The sequence below is a fragment of the Mastigoproctus giganteus genome, chromosome 9 (assembly GCF_048544385.1).
Source record: "Mastigoproctus giganteus isolate SK-2022 chromosome 9, ASM4854438v1, whole genome shotgun sequence".
In the NCBI taxonomy this organism is placed as follows: Eukaryota; Metazoa; Arthropoda; class Arachnida; order Uropygi; family Thelyphonidae; genus Mastigoproctus; species Mastigoproctus giganteus.
Window position 1 is genome coordinate 195810634 of NC_143583.1, and position 21862 is coordinate 195832495.

A 21862-nucleotide genomic window follows, 5' to 3' on the forward strand; every position below is an offset into this window, starting at 1 on the left:
GGATGATGATTATGATGTTGAGGATAATGATGATCACGTCAGCAATGAATCTGAAGTTGAATAATACTAAAATAAAAAGAGTAATAATCTCATACCTTTCTTTATTGGCTTTTATTTTTATTGAATTTTAAATTTCCATTGTATTAATAATAAATTTTTTCTAAAGTTTTTTTTTCTTAAATTTACCATTCCAAAATTAGGGTGCTTCTTCCATGACAACATCTTATAAGCTGACAAATACAGTACTTAGATTTCAGGAAAGCTTTTGATACTGTTTCACAAAAAAGATTGCTGTACAATTTGGATCAGTATGGCATTAAGGGTAAGTTGCTGCTATGATTAAAGGGACTGTTGAGTGGGAGAAGACAGAGTGGTACTCAATGAACATTGCTCTTCATGGACATGTTATTAGAGGAATCCCCCAGGGTTCGGTGTTGGGCCCATTGTTGTTTTCTATATCTACTAATGAAACTGATGAAGGCATATCAAGGTTGGTTGGTTGGTTGGTTCTTGGGTTTTATTGGCGCATTAACATATCAAGCTTAATGTCCAAGTTTGCAAATAATACAAAGGTTGGCAGGGTTGTTAATGATGCTAATGACAGTATGCTACTGAAAATGATCTATTATTGTACATAAATGACTGCTGTACAAATTTGAGAAGTGTGGAAGTCATTAAGGGAAGTTGCAGATATGGATAAAGGGATGGTTGAGTTGGAGAAGACAGAGTGGTAATCAATGGACATTACTCTAAAAAACTGAAAAAGGTTTTAGGCTGAAAGAAACTCATTGTGAAGGTATTCATAATATGAGATATAATAAAAACGATGCCATTTCACCTACTTGGGGTGATTTTTATTTATGAACTAAAATGATACTTTGCACTAACTTGTTCATCTAGTGGACATTGATCTTTGTGAACTACTGTTAGTAGTGGAGCCTCCCAGGGTTCGGTTTTGGAACCATTGTTGTTTCCTATATGTGTCAATGATATTGATGAAGGTATATCAAGCTTAATGTCCAAATCTGTAGATGATACAAAAGTTGGCAAGGTGGTTAATGACAATAATTATGGTATGCTACTGCAACATGATCTAGAAAAGTTAGGCAGATGGGCTGAGAAATAGCAATTGAAGTTTAACATTGATAAATGCAAAGTACTACATATGAGTAGCAGTAACCCTAGAATAACATACCAACAGTGTGTTACTACAGTCAGGATAGTGGAAAATGAAAAAAATCTGGGGGTAATTGTGCTGTTGTTATTGTTATTGTTGTTATTTGGTTTTCAGGAGCATTAGCAACTAAGGCCATATTGCTCTGGGGATATGCGGTGGTCATTCCCTGACCATTCCGCATCCTCCGTATTTGGTGGTCACGGGCTCGAACCCTGGTCCAATCAAGAAGCGTGTGCTACACACTGCTGCTCCTGCCCACCTGCTACAGAGGCGCCAGGGGTAATTGTGCAATTGGATATGAAGTTCTCTGAGCAATGCAGACAGGCTGCCAGGACAGCTCCATGGGGTTATTCAATGATACACAGGAATTTTGCTAACAGGGATAAGGATATGTTTATCCCATTGTATAAGGTCACGTCACATCTTGAGTACTGCAGTGAGCAATGCAGTACTCAAAATCCTGAGTAAAGGTGTGGTGGCCTCATTTTAGGAAGAATATGGAACTGCTGGAATGAGCAGAGAAGGACGAGATTGGTAAGGGGAACAAAAGAAGAGTGATGAAAGTACCAAAGCCTACAAAAGCCACACCTATGTGGATACAAAGAAGAAAATGAATTGGATTGGACCCTTGTGCTCTGGGTATGGGAAAGTCTTAGACAACCCAGCTGATGTTGCTGATGAATAACAGCAACTGGGAGTTCTTCACAGTGGTGTTTACTGATTGATGAAAGACCATGCCGAGGAGGGCCTGTGAGACTGACATTGCGACAAATGAAGTGAGTGATTTCAAAGTTAGTTAACTGTTTTTTTTTAATTCTTTCAAGCCTAAAATCAAGTAAGGCTTCTGGAGTTGATGGCATATACCAAGTAGTATTGAGGAAGCCAGCCAGAAAATGTATTAAACTATTGAGGTTAATTATAATGGCATCTTGGCCATGAGTGAGTGAGAGAGAGAGAGAATGTTAAACTGGGAAAGTCATTAATGACCAGTGCCAAGCAGCTTTCCTTGAAAATGGCTTGAACAGGCATCAGGAAAGTGCGAGCTATATTTTAATGCAGCAAAATGCAAGAGTTTACACTTGGGAAATAGCAAGCCTAAAAGTAATTTTTACACCTGGCAGTCCAGAAAGCCCATGGTGTCCTATTAACGATTTATCAAACAATATTTTGTAGAGATAGGGAGGCCATAATCCCATTATACAAGGCAATTGTAAGACCACATTTGGAATTCTGTGCTCAGATATGGAGACTTCATCTGAAAACATTCACTGAGCTTCTTGAAAGGGCCCAAAGACAGGCAACTTGCATAGTAAGATTGGCAAAAGGGCAACTGTATAAGGAAACTGTATAGGTTATAGAGCTTACCAGACTCCTTAGTAGAGACCTGATTGAGGTTTGTAAGGCTCTGAGAGGGATTAGTAAAATCAATAAAAGGCACAATTTGCATGTTATAGAGAATTCCAGAACTAGGGGCCATAAATTCAAATTACAGCAGAAGTGGTTTAGACTGGACTGTAGGAAGTTTTCCTTTAGACAGTGAGTTTAGGCTGACAGTTCAAAGAAATTCAAAGGTCAACTGGATAGTTATATGCACAAGGAAGGAAACACTGATTTTGTATTTTTTTTTTTTTCTATCTACTTTTTTTTTCTTTCCTTTTTCTAGTCAGTGCAGCAAAAGCCTGTGGTTTCCACGCACTATATGGTTAATACTAATAAATCACTGATAAGATATTGTGAGTCTTCCTAGCCATCTACTTAGATTGCATGGTAACCTTCATAGGCAATTAGGATTAGTAGATGCAAGAAAGCAAGCTTATGCAGCATCCCATTTCACCCCTCTGGACAGGTATTTGGACAGGTATTTGGAACCTGTTTAAATTTATTTAGGCTATCAACTATACTATACTAAGCTAACTTTTTTATGAGATTACTAATTTTTATTAATATGATTTTAAATTTTCTTATTTAATTATGAGAGCTTCCTTGGACTCAGGGGAGGTACCCATGGACTGGAGATGTGCAAATGTAAACCCAATCCACAAAGGAGGATCAAAGGGGGACACAGGTAATTACAGACCTGTTAGTTTAACTTCTGTTCCAGGGAAATTAATGGAGGCACTGGTTAAAGAAGCACTGCAGGATCATCTAGACAAGACTTCAGTTAGAGCTCGGACACAGCATGGTTTTGTTATGGGGAAGTCAACATCCAAAACAATTTCAACATCCAAGACCCTCCTCCTCATTTATGCTCTTATCCCCCCCACCCCACCCCCATAGTGTATGCATTATTCTCAGGTTATTATTTTCCTAAATAAAGAATCTTACCTCCTGCTCCTGTAGTAACACGTGCTGTGAACCATGATCCTGCAGATATTTAAGTATGTACTATAGCATGTTAAGTATTACTGTTGATAAAGGAGGCAGATGCCTTTGAAAGCTACGGTTGTGTTTTTATCATTTTTATTCTGTGATTTAGCATTAGCAGAGGTATATGATGCAAGAAAGCAAGCTTATGCAGCGTCAGCCAAAAGACCCCCTCCCCCATTTCACTACTTCATTCATTCCAAATGCTCATCCAGCTTAGCCTTAAATTTATTTAGGCTATCAACTTCAACAACAAGAGATGGAAGTCTGTTCCACCAATCAACTACCCGCTGGCTAAAGGTAAATTTCCACACATCTATTCTACAACTGTCTTTCCTCAATTTGAATCTATGGCCCCTCAAGGTTCTTAATCTGAGCGAGAGGAAGAATCTCATCAGCATTCAGCTTGCTCAACCCATTCAAGGCTTTATAGACCTCAATCAGATCACCTTGCATGCCTACTCTCCAGGCACTGCAATTTTGCATCCAACTTCTTCCAAAATTACATGCATCCAACTCCTATGTGGATGCATGTAATTTTCATAGTATACTTTGCAGTGTCTAGTAAAGTCATTATTATTGTATGAGAGTAATTTACAGTATGCAAATATATAAATACACAGATATTTTCAACATAAAGGGAAGGCTGCATGTGAATTTCAGACAGCGAATGTAAATTAAAGAACTTAGTGGATTTCATTTTTGTGTTTTATTACTCTAATGCAGATTATTAAACGGTACTTGACAGTGGCTTTTGGTGAAGCAAAATTAACATCATAGAAGTCACAATTTCAACTTTAAATCCCTGAAAGGTACTAAAAGAAATCTGGTTAATTTTCTCTTACAGCATGCAGCTGTAGTTTGAACTGAAGTTATTGATTCTCCAGTACTTTCAGCTTTAAGTTTGAAATATACATTAATAATTATCTGTTTTGTTTGATGCAATAACTTAACAACTAAATTTATTAGTGTGCAGATGATACAAAGGTTGGCAGGATGGTTAACAACAGTAATCAGGGTGAGATATTACAACAAGATCTAGGAAAATTGGGTTGATGGGCTGAGAAATGGCAGTTAAAGTTTAATATCGATTTATGCAGAGTACTGCATATGGATAGCAGTAATCTCAGAGTAACTCATCTGCGTGGTATTACACTCAAGGTAGTGGAAAATGAAAAAGACCTGGGGGTAATTATGTAGTCAGATATGAAAATTCTGAGAGTGCAAACATGCTGCCAGGACAGCTCATGGGGGTTTTGTTAATGATTCAAAACCCCATGAGAAATGGGGTTTTGTATCATTAATGACAGAAAATTTGCTAGCAGGGATAAAGAGGTGATTATCTCTTTGCAGAAACCCATGTTTAGGCATGGGTTTCTACAAAGACAATCACTTGAGTATTATATACAGGCCTATACAGGTCAGTGCAATGGTCAAGCACAATCTTGACCATTGCACTGCATACAGGTCTGGGAGACTCATTTTAGTAAGGGTGTGAATCTGTTGGAATGGGAGAAAAGAATAGCAAAAGAGTAGTGAGGGAAACAAAAGGATGTTCTTATCAGGAAAGGCTTCCGTTCTACAAATTGCAACACCCGTAGACAAGGCATCTATGAGGAGATTTAACATGTTTAAGGCTTCAAATGGATTAAGTAAGCTCAATACTGATTGAATCCTTTCTATCGCTCCAATTGCATACATGACTCAGATATGGTGCACTAAAATCTCTGAGCATATCATATCTCTGTAGGCTCAACTACATCTGCATTAGTTAACTTGATTGAAAGCTCAAGTTTATTTAATTTGTCTACAATATTACTGAAATTACTGTATAGACAAATTAAGTTTTGAACTTTATTGCTTTTGATAACCTATACACCCTTTATAGTTACTGTGGTTTACGTGTTTTTTGATTGCTGATCGATATTTGCTTCTATTATATTTTCCATTTTAGTGTTTAAGGTGATTATTAGTATAAAGTGCTTTCTGAGAGTGAGGGAGAGAGGCGGACACCAGGGGATGCAAATGCAATTTTATCCCATGCCACTGACCTGTTTGTTTGTTGTTGTTGTTTGTTATTTGGTTTTTAGGAGCATTAGCAACTAAGGCCATATTGCTCCGGGAATATGCGGTGGTCATTCCCTGACCTTTCCGCATCCTCCATATTTGGTAGTGACGGGTTCGAACCCCGGTTGAATCAAGAAGCGTGGGCTATGCACTGCTGCTCCTTCCCACCTGGCTACGGAGGCGCCGCCACTGACCTGAGCTGATCATATGCAGGCTTTCCTACTCTCAACCTTGGAGGCTTAAAGTGGTGGAACCCATGTTTAGTCTCTAGGGCTTGGACAAGGGTTGACCGGAACTTAGCCCTAAGTTCTGGTCAACCCTTGTCCACCTCTTCCATCATGCAGTATGATTGATGACTTTTGAGGTTACGATGAACATCGTGGCAAGATCCAATATTCTTTACATTTCGAGGGTATCTAAAAAGGTGTTCGCAGGCCGGCCGCTGGTTAGTACACCGAACCGAACCTATTGGTAACTCTCTAGGAGGGCTTCCGGATCAGCTACTGTATAATCTTGCTACCTCTACTCTGCCAGATAGTGACTAGAGGAAGTCCGAGTAGTGTATATGCGGGGGGGGGGGACATTGTCGACACCACGTTATGTCAAAGATCTAGGTATATTCTTACTATGTGTATGCCATATCCAAAAATTTCATTAATTCATACAGCATGTCCCACTCACTTTTTCTTACTATTGAATACACCATGAATTGTCAAACTAATAGAGCAAACTTATCTGCGAAAAGATCTAAACCTCCCAAACACTTCCTAATTCGTTTCACAAATATTCGTGGTCTCAATTCTAATCTCAACAATGTCCATTTCCACTTGCAGTCTGCCAAACCCCATGTACTTTTTCTGACAGAATCTCAGTTAGCAGTTGATTCAACTACTGCTCATCTCAGATGCCCAAATTATTCGCCTTTCGCCTCAAAGGTGGTACTTGTGCATATGTCTATTCTGATATTCCCTGTCAGAGACTTGGCAATTTAGAATCTCCTCTCTTTGACCTTCTCTGGCTTAAAATCTCTTTATCTCATTGTGTCAACTTCATCTGTTGTCTCTACCGTTCTTCCAACTCCACTAATCACTTGAAGCTCTTTGACTTGCTCTCTTTGCAACTTGACTTTCTCCAGTCCAACTTTTTTAACAGTGAGGTAATTTTCTTTGGTGATTTTAATGTTCACAACTCCAGCTGGCTTCCGTTTTCTGGTCACACCGATCCAACTGGTTGAGATGCTGAGGCTTTTGCAATTACTAATCACCTTGCACAGACTGTTCATTTACCTACAAGAATACCGGACAATCCTAATCATACAGCCAACACGCTTGATCTTTTTCTCACAAACAACTTTTCTAAGTAAACACTCAAAGTGCGAGGTCCTTTATGCACTTCAGATCACAACTTGGCAATTGTCTCTTCTCCAATGGAGCCTTTATCTCATGGCTATTCCCAACTTCGTGTTGTTTGGCATTACAAGAATGCAAAATGGGATGACCTGCGAGACTTCTTTTCCTTGGTTGGATTACTGTTTCAAAACTACTGATGTCGACGTTTGCTCAGATCATGTCAGCGAAATTATTCTTGCAGGAATGGAATCCTTTATCCCACACTCCACTTTAAAATCTCGTCCTTTATCTAAACCTTGGTTTTCCAATAAATGTCCTAAGGCTGTTCAAGAGAAGAATGTTGCATATCGTAATTGGCTTGTTTCTAATTTTTCAGTTTCATTTTTTGTCTACACCAAAGCTTGCAACAATTGTAAAGCAGTTATTAATCAGTCCAAATTAGAGTTTAAACAGGCTAAGAGTAGAAAACTTGCTTCTTGCCCGAATGGCAGCCGAGCATTCTGGCCTCTTGCCAAAGCTATTGGCTGCAACTTTTGCCCATCTCTGCTCCCACCTCTGTCAAAACCAGATGGTTGCTGTTGTCACTTCAGCCAAGGATAAAGCAGATCTGCTAGCATCCCATTTTTCTTCCAACTCATGTATTAATGATCTTGGTAAAACACCTCCCACCATTACCAACACGATCCATTCAATGCCTCCTGTGGTCTTCTGTCAAAAGGATGTCAGAAGGATTTTGATGAATCTTGATGCTAAGAAAGCTCCTGGTCCTGATGGTATTTCTCCACTTGTTCTCAAAACCTGTGCTCCTGAACTTACTCCTATTGTTTGCCACCTTTTTTCATTTTCTTATTCCTAAGGTGTTTTTCCTTCTGCTTGGAAATTTGGTCACATCCAGCCAGTTCCTAAAAAGAGTGACAAATCCCTCTCATCCAATTATCATCCCATTGCAATTACTTCTACTCTTTCTAAAGTAATGGAGAAATCAATTAACCGCCAACTCTTAAGCTACCTAGAAACCTTCCGTCTGATCAATGATCGGCAGTATGGATTCCATCAGTGTTGATCCACTGGTGATATTCTGGCTTATGTTATCCATTTATGGACTAATTCAATCGAAAGGTTCGGTGAAACACAAGTAGTTGCTCTTGACATCTCAAAGGCTTTTGATCATGTTTGGCATAAAGGTCTTCTAAACAAGCTTCCATATTATAGTTTTGCCAACTGTTTTTTATAATTGGTTATCCAGTTTTCTCTCTGATCGCTCACTGAGGGTGATGGCTCTCTGTCTTCTAACTTCTCCACTAATGCCGGTTTCCAAGGTTCAGTTCTTTCTCCCACTCTTTTCCTCTTGTATATTAATGAGCTTCTTCCATTGACTGCAAATCCTATCCATAGTTTTGCCGATGATAGCACATTGCATTCCACTTTCCATTTTGAGAAACCATGCCCTGCTCAATCAGCTTCAACTTCTCGAAAATCTGTTACCAATTCCTTAAATTCCGATCTTCGGGTAATTCTCCAGTGGGGTAAAGACAACTTAGTTGATTTCAACACTTTTAAAACTCAGTCTTGTCTTATATCTTGCAAAAAGGATTCTTCTGCTCCTATGCTTATGGTGACGCTCCAATTTCTAGGCAAAGTGATATCTCTTTTGGGGATTACCTTGACTTCTAATCTCTCTTGGCACAAGCACATTACAAATATTGCTTCCTCTGCATCTAAAAAACTTGGTTTTCTCTTTCGCTCACAGCGTTACTTTTCTTCCAAAGAACTGCTCACTCTGTATAAATCGCAAATCCGCCCTACCAGGGAATACTGTTCCCACATCTGGGGTAGTGCCCCCAAAACCACTCTCAGGCTCCTTGATTCCATTCAGAATAGGGCAGTTAGGTTAACTAATGATTCATCTCTAACAGAGTCTCTCCACTCACTGTCTCATAGACATACTGTTTCTGCTGCAGGCCTCTTCTACAGATACTTCCATGGGCACTGTTCTTCTGAATTGGCTTCTATAATTCCCGCTCTCTCTCTCTTTCAAAACAGTCTGAACCCGTGCAGCCACCAGCCAACATCCACTTACTGTCCAACTTCAAACTCACAGAACCAATTTTTCATCTTCCTCGTTTATTCATTCAACTGCTGTTTTCTGGAACAACCTTCCTTCATATGTATTTCTTGAAAATTACAGTCTACAGAAGTTCAAGTCCAATGTCAACAAATATCTTTCTTCGTCTTCTCAACCTCCAACCCAAGTGCGGTACTAAGTGCTATAGGTTCTAATACCTGTGAATTACAGGCTCCGAAAAAGTGATAAATGTTTGCCTTTGTATTTACCTAATTGTTATTTTATATTGTACTTTATCCGTAGTCTTATAGTTATTGTTACACTGGTTATTTTTATTTTTAATTTAGATAAAGAGTTTTTGTATTTACTACTTAATATATGTAAAACCGTTATTTTGTTCGAATCTTGCAGCCATTGTTTTTGTATAGAGTAGTAGGGAATTCAAATTTTTAATTGTGTAACTAAGCAGCTCTAACGTATCATTATATAGCGTAATATGCATCACTGCATTTAGCATTCTATTAGATAGTGTAGTATCGACAATTAATTAATTAAATTTATTGATCTTATTAATTTAAAATATCATGCCCCAGACTAGAGCAGCAAAGCAACGGGCACAAAGTGGCAGGAGTGCTGTGACTCGGGGGAGAACTGGGGGGGGGGCAATTCTCCAATGCATCACAGCCTAAAAAAATTTGCAACTTGTGAAATGTTTGCCGAACTGTCTGGAACAGAACATGATCTAGCCAAGGAGGATGTCTTTGTTTGTGCCAGGTGCAGAGAGTGTCTAGAAATTAGGCATCAACTCAGCATTCTACTGGGCGTCTATGAGAACTTGAGGTGATGGCAGATGCTCTCGAAGAAATTAATATGAGGGGCCCGTCAAGCTCTCAGCTGCCCAACTCAACGGCAGAGCTCACTCCTGAGCATCAGGCAACACAGCAGCAATCTCCAAGGCAGAATGTGCTGGTCCCAAAGGCACTAGTTATTACTGGTGACTCTATTGTCAGGGAGATGGGGAATATATTGTGTAAAAAGGATAGATGGAACAGGGCCAGGATATGTCTGCCAGGGGAAAAGTTGATGACGTTGTAAAGCATATATCATCTTTTAAGGGCACAAAAGGTGATATTGTTGTACACGTTGGCATGAATGACATTAAGAGTAGGAGATCTGCAGATTTACTTAACAAGTACAGGTACAAAAAAGTCGTGAGTCAGGGTTAAATTTGAAAGTGTCTGCAATTCTGCCCAGACACGATAGGAGGGAATACATGATGAGAGCCTTGTCGATCAATTCGGCCCTGGAGGGAATGTGCAAGGCTCGAGGGGTAAAATTTTTTTTCATCGTGGTCTGTGCTTGTTAACAGGAAAGACTACTTGTTGTTGTTCTTTGGTTTTTAGGAGCATTAGCAACTAAGGCCATATTGCTCCAGGAATATGCAGTGGTCATTCCATGACCTTTCCGCATCCTCCGTATTTGGTGGTGAAGGGCTCGAACTCCGGTCTAATCAAGAAGCGTGTGCTATGCACTGCTGCTCCTTCCCAACTGGCTACGGAAGCGCCAGAGACTGTTTCTATAGGGATGGGATACACTTAAATAGAATTGGTGCAGGAATATTTGCCGATGCTATCGAGGCAGTGTTAGGTGGGTCGGAAAACTGCTAGCTTGGGGAGGGGAGGGGAAATCACAGTCTAAAAGGTTAAAAGTAGCCGCAGGCAGAGGTGAAGGTGATTCTTCTATTAGAAGAAGTAGTGACCTGGGGTGCTGGGGGTTTCAGGGACTGAGAGCAGTCATCGTGAAACAGGTGGGTATATGGGATGTGTTAGGGTAACTAATAATAAGGATAGATACATGTATACTTGCATGTATACAAATGCTAGAAGTATAGTAAATAAATTTGATGAATTTGAAGTGTTGGTCAAGACATCAAAGGTGGATATTTTTGGGATAGCAGAGACATGGTGTCACACCAATATAAGGAATGCAGAACTGGAATTTGGGGAGTACAATGTGTACAGAAAGGATGAACAGGATAGGAAGGGAGGAGGTGTCATGCTGTTAATTAAGAAAAACAAAATCAAAAGAAGTGCATCCAGTTGATACAGATGAACAGTGCACCATTGAGTCAGTTTGGTGTGACACTGCGAAAGCAAAAATAAGAGTAGGAGTGTGTTATGGACCTAATGACTCGAATGAGTACAATGAACAATTATAGAGAGAAACAGAGTGGGCTAGTAAATCAGAATGTCTAATAATGGGGTATTTTAAGTTCCCAGATATTGACTGGAACTTGTGGGTTGGTCACTCACACACTAGTAAGACTTTCGTGGATTTATTGGATGATTGTTTTCTGCAGCAGCATGTTCGAGAGGTAACCAGAGAGGGTAATACTCTTGATCTTGTTATCTGCAGTGATCATTTGTGTATTAAGAATTTGCAGATAAAGGAACCACTAGGTGGCAGTGATCACAGTGTACTGATGTGGGATTTACTTAAAGATATAATTACCATCAGGGGTAAAGGAAAGGGTTTTTGCTTCCGTAAAGGTGAGTACAGTGCTCTCCGACAGTTTTTAAATTCTGTACAGTGGGAGCAACTGATGATGTTACCAACAGTAAATTCTAAATGGGAAGCATTCAAGGAATTAATCGTGGATGCTACTAAAAGTTTCATACCTATTAAGAAATATTGTTCAAGGTTTATGCCTAAATGGTTATCAAATGAACTAATGAGACTCGTGACAGAGAAGAAAAATGCATGGGATCATATAAATTATCAAGCGACTCAGAAGCCTATGGCAGACATAAGCTAGTCTGTAATCAGGTCACAAAGGAGGTTAGGCAGGCGAAGGCAGATTACGAGAAATCTTTGGCAAAAGATGCTAAGAAAAACAGCAAGGATTTCTTTACTTATATAAACTCTAAAAGGAAGGGGATGAATCTGATTGGTCCACTTGATAGCGATGGTTCGACTGTTGATGATCCTGCTCATATAGCAAACAAACTGAATGAGTATTTTGCATCTACATTCACACATGAGGAGTTATTAAGGTTTGAAAATGGCAGAAGGTTATCAAATTGTAGCAGGGTGCTTAATGATTTTGTAATAACTGAGAGCAAAGTGGAAGAGAAATTGTTGAAGTTAAACAAAAGAAAGACACCTGTGGTGGATGGGATCTATCCAGTTATATTAAAAGAGGCAGCAAAGCAACTAAGCAAACCCTTAGCCATAATTATGAGAGCATCCTTGGACTCAAAGGAGGTCCCCACGGACTGGAGATGTGCAAATGTATCCCCAATTCACAAAGGGGGATCAAAGTAATTACAGACCAGTTAGTTTAACTTCTGTTCCGGGCAAAATAATGCAGTCACTGATTAAAGATGCATTGCAGGATCATCTAGACAAGACTGCAGCAATAATTCAGACACAGCGTGGGTTTGTTCAGGGAAAGTCTTGTCTGACAATTTTGATAGGATATTATGATGTGGTTACAAAGGAAAAAATAATTTTGATATCATATATTTGGATTTCAGGAAAGCTTTTGGCACTGTTGCGCACGGAAGACTATTGTTGCATAGCTGTTCATTCCCACAATGCACAGTACCATTTTTCACTCTGTCGGAACTTTACAGAACTTTTTTTGGTTATTGCATTATTCCTTTCCATACTGCCTGACTATTATCCATTCTAAACTTCAGCTCCGTGATTTGCCATTTTCTATCTACAAGCCTCTAAAGTTATATAGTTAAATTATAATCAGCCTATTTGTTATGTTTATTTATTAATTAATTTTTTTTTGTGTTTTAATATAAGATAAGTGCCACCTCCCACTGTTACCTTTGATGCTTAACATATGTATTTTTACTCCTTCACTGCTAAGCTCTCTGGCCTTAGCAGTACAGGGTAAGTGAACTGGGCAATTCTTATAAAAGAATTACTCACTACATTTATATTTATTATAGCAAACTTCCAATTTACTGGCAAAAATAATAGACAGCATCCAGTTACACAGGCTTTTCGTCTATATGGGACCTGGTGAAGTAACTGCCTCAGTCTGATGGAATTTATCATCAGTTAAAATATTTTAATTAATAGCAAAGAAACTTAATGCACAGCTAATGATGAGGCTTGCCTAGCTTTTTTCTTTTTTTTTTTTTTATAAATCAATACAGAATCAGATAATCAGACAGAAAATCTAAAATACTGTATGAAGCATTTTTTTTTTTTTTTCCATGACCATTGAAGTACCTTGGTTAAAATTTTTGTAACCTACATTGTGCTTACAACTGATGCTGCATAAAGAAACTGTAAGCAAAATAAATTTGTGCCCCGTATCTTTTATGCAATTCACGTTATAGACAGTACAATGGTGTCAGGATTTTCCTTATCACCACCTTCCATCAGCCTCTGAGTATGTCAGACTTTAGTATATATCATCTCAACCTCCGCCGACCGGGCTAGCAGGGTAGGTAAAGTGTCTGCCTGGCAACCCAAAGGTCGCGGGTTCAATTCCCGCCTCAGGCTGGATATCACGATGGTGCCAAACCAACCAGTTGGTTGGATATCCTGGCCACGATACATGAAGGAAGCAAGAAAAAACTGGTTCCTTCGTGTATTGATCACATCATATGAAATAAATAAAATCTCAACCTCCAGTGAGGGTACTCAAATGCTATACATTTTCAATAAGTCCAGTCTAAGTTTCTGACGGCACCACATGACACAGTAAAATTTCAAGCTCTTCTATTTCACACAAATAAAATACAGTATTACAACTTTTTAATGTTTTTTTTTATTTTGTAAGCACAGTGATGCCTCCGTAGCCAGGTGGGCAGGAGCAGCAGTGCATAGCACACGCTTCTTGATTAGACTGGGGTTCGAGCCCGTGACCACCAAATACGGAGAATGCGGAAAGATCAGGGAATGACCACCGCATATCCCCACAGCAATATAGCCTTAGTTGCTAATGCTCCTAAAAAAAAAAAAAAAAAAAAAATCAAAATGACAAACAAAAAAAGTAAGCACAGCATTTTTGCGATTTTCCCAATAGTATAATAGATGCACTAAGCACAGACCTAAGGTGCCTCCAATTTTTGGAGGCCCCAAAGTTTAAATACACAAGATTTGTAGCAGTAAGGGTTCAAAATCCCACACTGCCTTAGCCCCCACCCAGTTGTTCTTGTTCTAAATTCCTCTGAATTTTACATTAAAAAATGCCTTCCTATATAATTAACTATTAATTATTTCTTGTGCAAATTTGAAATTTGAATTTTCATTATATTCAATAATAGAACATTATTATAGTAATATGGGAAATGAGAAATTTAAATGCTTTCAACACTTAATTTATTTTAGTTTAATTAATTTCTTATGTTTATGTTCCAGAATTTCCTCCAAACACACTCTTACCTTATTTATATTAATTCATTGTGAGTCAAACTAATGGAATAAACTTAACTGAGAAATCCAAGATCTTCCTAGTTCATTTTACAAATATAAGTTGTCTAATTTCTTCCAAGTCCTGCTTTCTTTTTTCCTGAGAATATCTCTATCAGTTGGATTAACCACCATCTCTCATTTTGTCCTAATTAATCATTATACGATTCCTTCCACTTTACAAGTTTAACTATGCATAAGTCCATGATCTTCTTTGTTATAGACTTCTAATCTGAATCCTCTTTTGGATCTCTTTTCTCTTAAAATCTCTTTTCTTCCAAAATTAGCTTGAACACATGGCTTAACTAATCAACAACAATTCAACTCCAAACTCGCCAATTAACTTTTTTTCCTCTTCCTCATTTATCTCTTCTACCTCTGTTCTCTGAAACAACCTTCCTTGGTATGAATTCCCTGAAAATTATAATCAACAGAAATTCAAGTCCAATGTGAGCATCAATGGATATTTTTTTGTCTTCTCAACCTTCAAACCATACATGATAGTAATTATAGTTCCCAATACCCTCTGTGTGTCTGGGGTCATCACAGATGTATTCCGACACCAATCCACAAATATTGTATATTGTGCCAGAACATTCCCTATGCGTGTGTATCAGCTCATCAAACAACCAATATAAATCTCATGGGTCTGCCTGTGCATTAAAATCCAGTATAGGTTGTGTTTAGATGCCACAGAAGTAACCTTTCTTTGCATGCAACTGAAACAGGAAAATTTAACTTCCCAAACTAAACCTCCCAAAAGTGGCAGATGATATTCAAAGAAGGAAGACTGTAAGTGATACCTCAATGAAAGAAAGCCTGACAAACTCACAGAACATGCTCAATGAACTGTAAAGAGAGCAGAGTGCTTGAGTCAGGTTTGTGGAAAACATCATGATGCATATCCAAAATGCCACAGTAATATTCATCAGTAAGCCAACCATCAATAGAAAGTTGCACATAAGCTAAACATCTCTGTCGCCAATGCAAAATAGCATTTCGAGTATATTGTTCTTAACGTTCATAGAATTCAAAATGTCAGGTGCTATATAGTGATGAATCACATTACACAAATTTCATTTCAATGAACATGTTTGGGTGGGAAGAGTGCCAAGACAGCACCATCCTGCAGGACTGTATCACTTGAATCATAAAGTTTGGTGGAGGTGGTCTGATGGTATGAGACTGTTAACTGATTTAGACTTAGTCTGTGTGATAGTGCCTGAAACTATGAAGTCCATGACCTACTTAAATGTTTTGGACAATCAATGCAATAACTATACTATGACAGTAGTATGGAAATAGGTCCTGTCAGTATTAGAATAATATTACATGTCAATAAATAAGAGTAATACATAACTGGTCAGCTCAGAGCCTAGATCTCAACCTCAATGAACAATGGTGGGATGAAACGGACTGCTGGATTAGGCTCCTACTTTGTTGGAGGAATGAAGGCAAATTCTGGCTGACACCTATCAGAAGTTACTAGAAAGTACATCCAGGAAGGTGAAGCCTATCATGTCATGCAAGTCAAAAGTGACCCACTATGTATTAGAGAGAAAATAATATATTTCTTTTTTTTTTATGAAAACCCCAAACACGAGAAGTATTAGAACCTATAGTACTTAGTACTGAGCTTGGGTTGGAGGTTGAGAAGATGAAAGAAGATATTTGTTGACATTAGATTTTAACTTCTGTACACTGTAATTCTCAGGAAATACGAATGAAGGAAGGTTGTTCCAGAAAACGGCAGTTGAATGAATAAACGAGGAAGATGAAAAGTTGGTTCTGTGAGTTTGAAGTTGGACAGTAAATGGATGTTGGCTGGTGGCAGCACGTGTTCGGACTGTTTTGAAAGAGAGAGAGAGAGAGAGAGAGAGAGAGAGGGAATTATAGAAGCCAATTCAGAAGAACAGTACCCATGGAAGTATCTGTAGAAAAGGCATGCAGCAGAAACAGTATGTCTATGAGACAGCGAGTGGAGAGACTCTGTCAGAGAAGAATCATTAATTAACCTAACTGTCCTCTTCTGAATGGAATCTAGAAACCTGAGAGTGGTTTTGGGGGCACTGCCCCAGATGTGGGAACAATATTCCATAGTAGGGCGGATTTGCGATTTGTACAGAGTGAACAGCTGTTTGGAAGAAAAGTAACGCTGAGAGCAAAAGAGAAAACCAAGTTTTTTATATGCAGAGGAAGCAATATTTGTAATGTGCTTATGCCAAGAGAGATTAGAAGTCAGGGTAATCCCCAAAAGAGATACAGTCCATTCCGGTTATTTGGGACACATCGGGTCTAGTGCATTTTAGCCCGATTAAGCGGCTGCCCCAATTATCCGAAGTTTCACATAAATAGTTAAAAATATAATGTACCCCCCTTACAATTGGTTCACTGTACAATCAAATCAAGTTACGACAAACTCAACATAGTAAAGTACCGTTCACTATATGATGTGCAGTAAGTGCTGGTCATTGTGATCACGTTTGTGAATTGAATTCTAATTAGTGAAAACAGAAGGAACATTATCCACAGGCTATAAAAGCAAAGATATATTAAGCACAAATTTACCCTTTATTACCTTACCAATTAAAAAAAATAAATGATACATGATAATCGGACGAATATACGTGATAATCGGAATAATTAATATGTACACACGAACTAGTTGACATTTCTGTTCACTGACATTTGTGGGTGGGGATTAAAATTCAAAACAGTAAAAAGATAAGCAATCAATAACAAAGAACACGGCACACACAAATTGCAAGCAACACGATATGCGCAAGTGAGAATGGAGTAACGAGTTACAAAGCTTTAAAAATAGGAATGAAGAGAAAATCTGAAAATTAATTTTTTTATATGATTGAAGATTTCATGGAAGTGTAAACACATTTCACCAAAATAACCCACAGAATTCCAGCTGTCGGTATTATCGCAAATTCAATAAGATCGAGTTTACTGTCCGTGTATGATAGATTTCACTAACAGAAAAGCCCAATAAACAGGTGACTGCTAATTGTTTTTATTGTTTTATGGTTGTGACCTCCAGAATTTTGACCGAACCACATGGTACCGTCGGAGACAATCGTAGGGTTATCTCCAGTGCTGCGATCTCCTGCCCTGATTAAACAGCATGCTGTCCCAATTAAGCGAAGTAAACCCTGGCTATTTTCTCGATTGGTTTCTGTTTTTTAAGATTTGCCCCAAATAAACGGCTGCCCCGATTAACCGGTGGCCCAAATAACCGGAATCCACTGTATATCATTTTGCCTAGAAATCGGAGTGTCACCAAAGATAAGCATAGGAACAGAAGAATCCTTTTTGCGAGATATAAGACGAGACTGAGTTTTAGAAGGATTGAAATCAATGAAGTTGTCATTGCCCCACTGGAGAATTACGTGGAGATCGGCACTTAGGGAATTGGTAGCAGATATTCAAGAAGTTGAAGCTGATTGAGCAGAGCAAGAATTCTCAAAATGGAAAGTCGAATGCAATGTGCTATGATCGGCAAAACTATGGATAGGATTTGCAGTCAATGGAAGAAGGTCATTAATATACAAGGGGAAAAGAGTGGGGGAAAGAACTGAACCTTGGGGGGACACCGGCATTAGTGAAGAAGTTAGAAGACAGAGAGCCATCTACCATCACCCTCAGTGAGCAATCAGAGAGAAAACTAGATAACCAATTACAAAAAACAGTTGGCAAACCATAAGATGGAAGCTTGTTTAGAAGACCTTTATGCCAAACATGATCAAAAGCCTTTGAGATGTCAAGAGCAACTGCTTGTGTTTCACAGAACTTTTCAATTGAAATGTCCATAAATGGGTAACATAAGCCAAAATATCACCAGTGGATCGACACTGATGGAATCCATACTGGCAATCGTTGATCATATGGAAGGTTTCTAGGTAGTTTAAGAGTTGGCAGTTAATTGATTTCTCCATTACATTAGAAAGAGTAGAAGTAATTGCAATAGGACAATAATTGGATGGGAGGAATTTTCACCCTTTTTAGGAACTGGCTGGATGTGAGCAAATTTCCAATCAGAAGGAAAAACACCTTTGGAATAGGAAAGTGAAAAAAGGTGGCAAAGAACAGGATTAAGTTCAGGAGCACAGGTTTTGAGAACAAGTGGAGAAATACTCCCGCTATCAGGACCTGGAGCTTTCTTAACATCAAGATTCGTCAAAATCCTTCTGACATCCTTTTGACGGAAGATCATAGGAGGAATTGAATGGAGCATGTTGGTAATGGTGGGAGGTGTTTTACCAAGATCATTAATATATGAGTTGGAAGAATATAGTTCTATATTATAATTTTTCTAGTGATTAATGAGATTTTCTTCCTGGATGCTAGTAAAACTTCCTTGCTAGAATTGCTGAAAACTGTCAATAAATGCCAAGGATTATTTATTTATTTTAAATAAATAATTAGTTCTAGTATTAAAACCTAATTTCAGATTTATCTGCATACTTTTAATCTCTTTTGATATTCCTAGTAGTTTTAATCACTTCAATTTATTTATGAGCAAAAGTAAATCAATGCAAAAGATACAATAAAAAAACTAATTCTAATTATTATTACAGGACAGCAAATTTTCTAACTCTTAAATGAAATAGAACAGAAATTTGATATTAATATTATCTCAGAAGAGAATATTTGCAGAGAGGAGTTGGGTGGGAGGGGGAAGAGGCCCTTCTACAAAGAAATTTACCTTTCAGTAAGTGGTATGACAGAAAGCACTAGTATAAAAATGCCTTCTTTTCAAATCCTGTAATGCTTTTCCCATCTTTTTGTATATTAATTTTTATGAAATGCAGAACAAAATGCAATTAATGAAAGATTGAAATCTCTTAGGAAAATTTAATACCAACTAATTAGAAGGCATTATTATATAGGTCAGACATTCAAAGAGATTCTGTTATTCAAGCAATTCATTTTAATACCATCCATAAATTATTTCAACAGGCTAATTAGTTTCTTCTGAAAATCTGTCATCTTCACATTGAATACTGCACTGAAGAAAGATCATGAATGATCTTGCAGAAAAGTTAAAAAAATGGTTAACAACTGTCTTACCTCTCCTAGAAGTTCTGCATGAACTTTTGAAACTCCATAGATTGTTCTAGGACGTTGTACACACAAATCAGGTGTTGGATTTCTTGGAGAATCAGGACCAAAGGCACCAATAGTACTGGGTACAAATATTTTAAGTCGATATTGTTTAGCTAATTCCATGACATTATGGAGGCCCTCCACATTTACTCTCATGGCTAGGGAAACATTGCTTTCACCTACAGCACTTAACAAGGCACTAAAGTGGACAAGCCAATCAATACGATGATTAACAACAATCTCTTGGAGGTTCTTGAAATCCAAAATGTCAGCATAGATGTAAGGCCCTAAAAAGGATTTATATAAAGAGAATACTGAAAAAAAATATTCAGAAATTAAAACTATATTTAATTTATTTGTTTAAGAGAAAATTTTTTTTAACAAATAAACAGGCTCTGATAATTCTAGCTTAATACCATATTATTCTACATGTAATGCCTCCATATAAGAAACAAAACTTCTTTAAGGTAATTTGATAATGATAATTGGATATAAAAAGTCAGGATTTGAATAAGATGATCTTAGGAATGAACAGAAAGAGATCAGAATGATCTACTGATTATACAGCTGCAACAACTATGACAGCTACAGATGCCAGAAAAGAAAGACTGCTGATGGAAGTCAACGTTTTAAGAATTGATTTCCCTGAATACAAATTTTTAAATTATTAGGTTATCAATTTTGAATGAGAACTTTATATATATATATATAATCTACTACATAATGGAAAATTGTAGGTGTAATCATCACATCCTGACCGCTTCCAAGAATTACTTTGGTCAGTTTATACCTGATACGGGATTTCATTCAGAGCATGGCGCCTCCGTAGCCAGGTGGGAAGGAGCAGCAGTGCGTAGCACACGCTTCTTGATTAGACCAGGGTTCGAGCCCGTCACCACCAAATACGGAGGATGCGGAAAGGTCATTCAGGGAATGACCACCGCATATCCCGGAGCAATATGGCCTTAGTTGCTAATGCTCCTAAAAACCAAATAACATAACATTCAGAGCATTCATACACTGCTTCATTGTAATATGTATTAGAAGTTGTGCAAGTAGCTCAAGGAAATGGATAATTTTTCTGAATTCTGCATTACTACTCTATCTTGGATTTTAATGCAATGATAAATCTCTGTTTGGTATAGCATCTCATTTACTTCTGTTTATACTAATACATGACCATACAAATCAGAAAACCTTATAATTAATAATTTTGGACAACGAATATCATCATGAAATTCAAATGTCTTTATTGGTTATACAGGGCTTGAACCACAATCAACCCAAATGCCTATATTATTGCACTTTAGTTTGACCACTCTGACACATCAAGCCTAGCTTAAGAAAGGGATTGTGTTGAATTGTTTTTAAATTAGTGCAAAGGAAACCCATGATATCAAGGCATTGACAGTTCTAATGCTTGACGCCTTGGAATTAAAAAAAAAAAAAAAAAAAACCACACATTTATCCATGTAGTCAACCTAAATTAACCAATATTGCTTTTAATCAGATATCATCCATTAGGTGCATCCATTACCCTGTAATGTTAAAAACCAATTTCCTAGTGGGGAACACCCTCATGGACCTCTCTTAACACCAACTAACTTGACATCAGATGAAAAAATTTCTCAAGTCAGCAATTCAATTCAAAAACCCAGATAAGGAAGAGAAAACATTTTTGCTAACTTTTGAAAGAGGCACATAAATAACACTACTCAGCATTATGTTTTTCAGTCTATCATCTGGGGATATATATATTACTTACTATATGACTATATTAGACAACCTAAAGTAACTATTACAGCTTCTTTTAATCAGATAACATCCTCATTAAGTGAATCCATTTTCCATTAAAAACTCAAGGCACTAACTGTGACCAGTTTTGGAACTGGTTGGTTTCATTATCAGATAGCCCTATTAGCAACCTTACGTCACATAGTGAACAGATGTAATTGAATCCAAATGAGCAGCCAAGTGGTATATTCATAAAAAAACTCCTATATGGAAACAAAAAAACATCACTTGTATATTAAGCCCCTATTAGATAGGCAGTGTGAGCCCAATGGGGGGTGGTGGGAGAGGCTACCCCAATGCATGTTAAATACAAAATTTGAAATAGCTTCAACACTTTGCATTATGTTTTTTCAGTTGAGATTCTGGGGATGCTACTGCCCCTCCACTGATGCTGACTGCTTGAAATAAAAAAAAAAAAATACATTTGTCCATGTAGTCAACCTAGATTAACCAATATTGCTTTTAATCAGATAATATCATCCATTAGGGGCA

The 21862-nt window shown here is 37.8% G+C and overlaps 1 protein-coding gene across 1 annotated transcript in view; it reads right to left on the minus strand.

The window, feature by feature from the left end:
• The window catches only part of Tdh (L-threonine dehydrogenase), a 156653-nt gene that overhangs the window by 42715 nt on the left and 92076 nt on the right, over nt 1–21862 (minus strand). The window contains exon 5 of the mRNA XM_090380883.1: nt 19541–19863. Within this exon, the coding sequence (XP_090237009.1) occupies nt 19541–19863 (323 nt within the window). The remainder of the gene's footprint in view (nt 1–19540; nt 19864–21862) is intronic.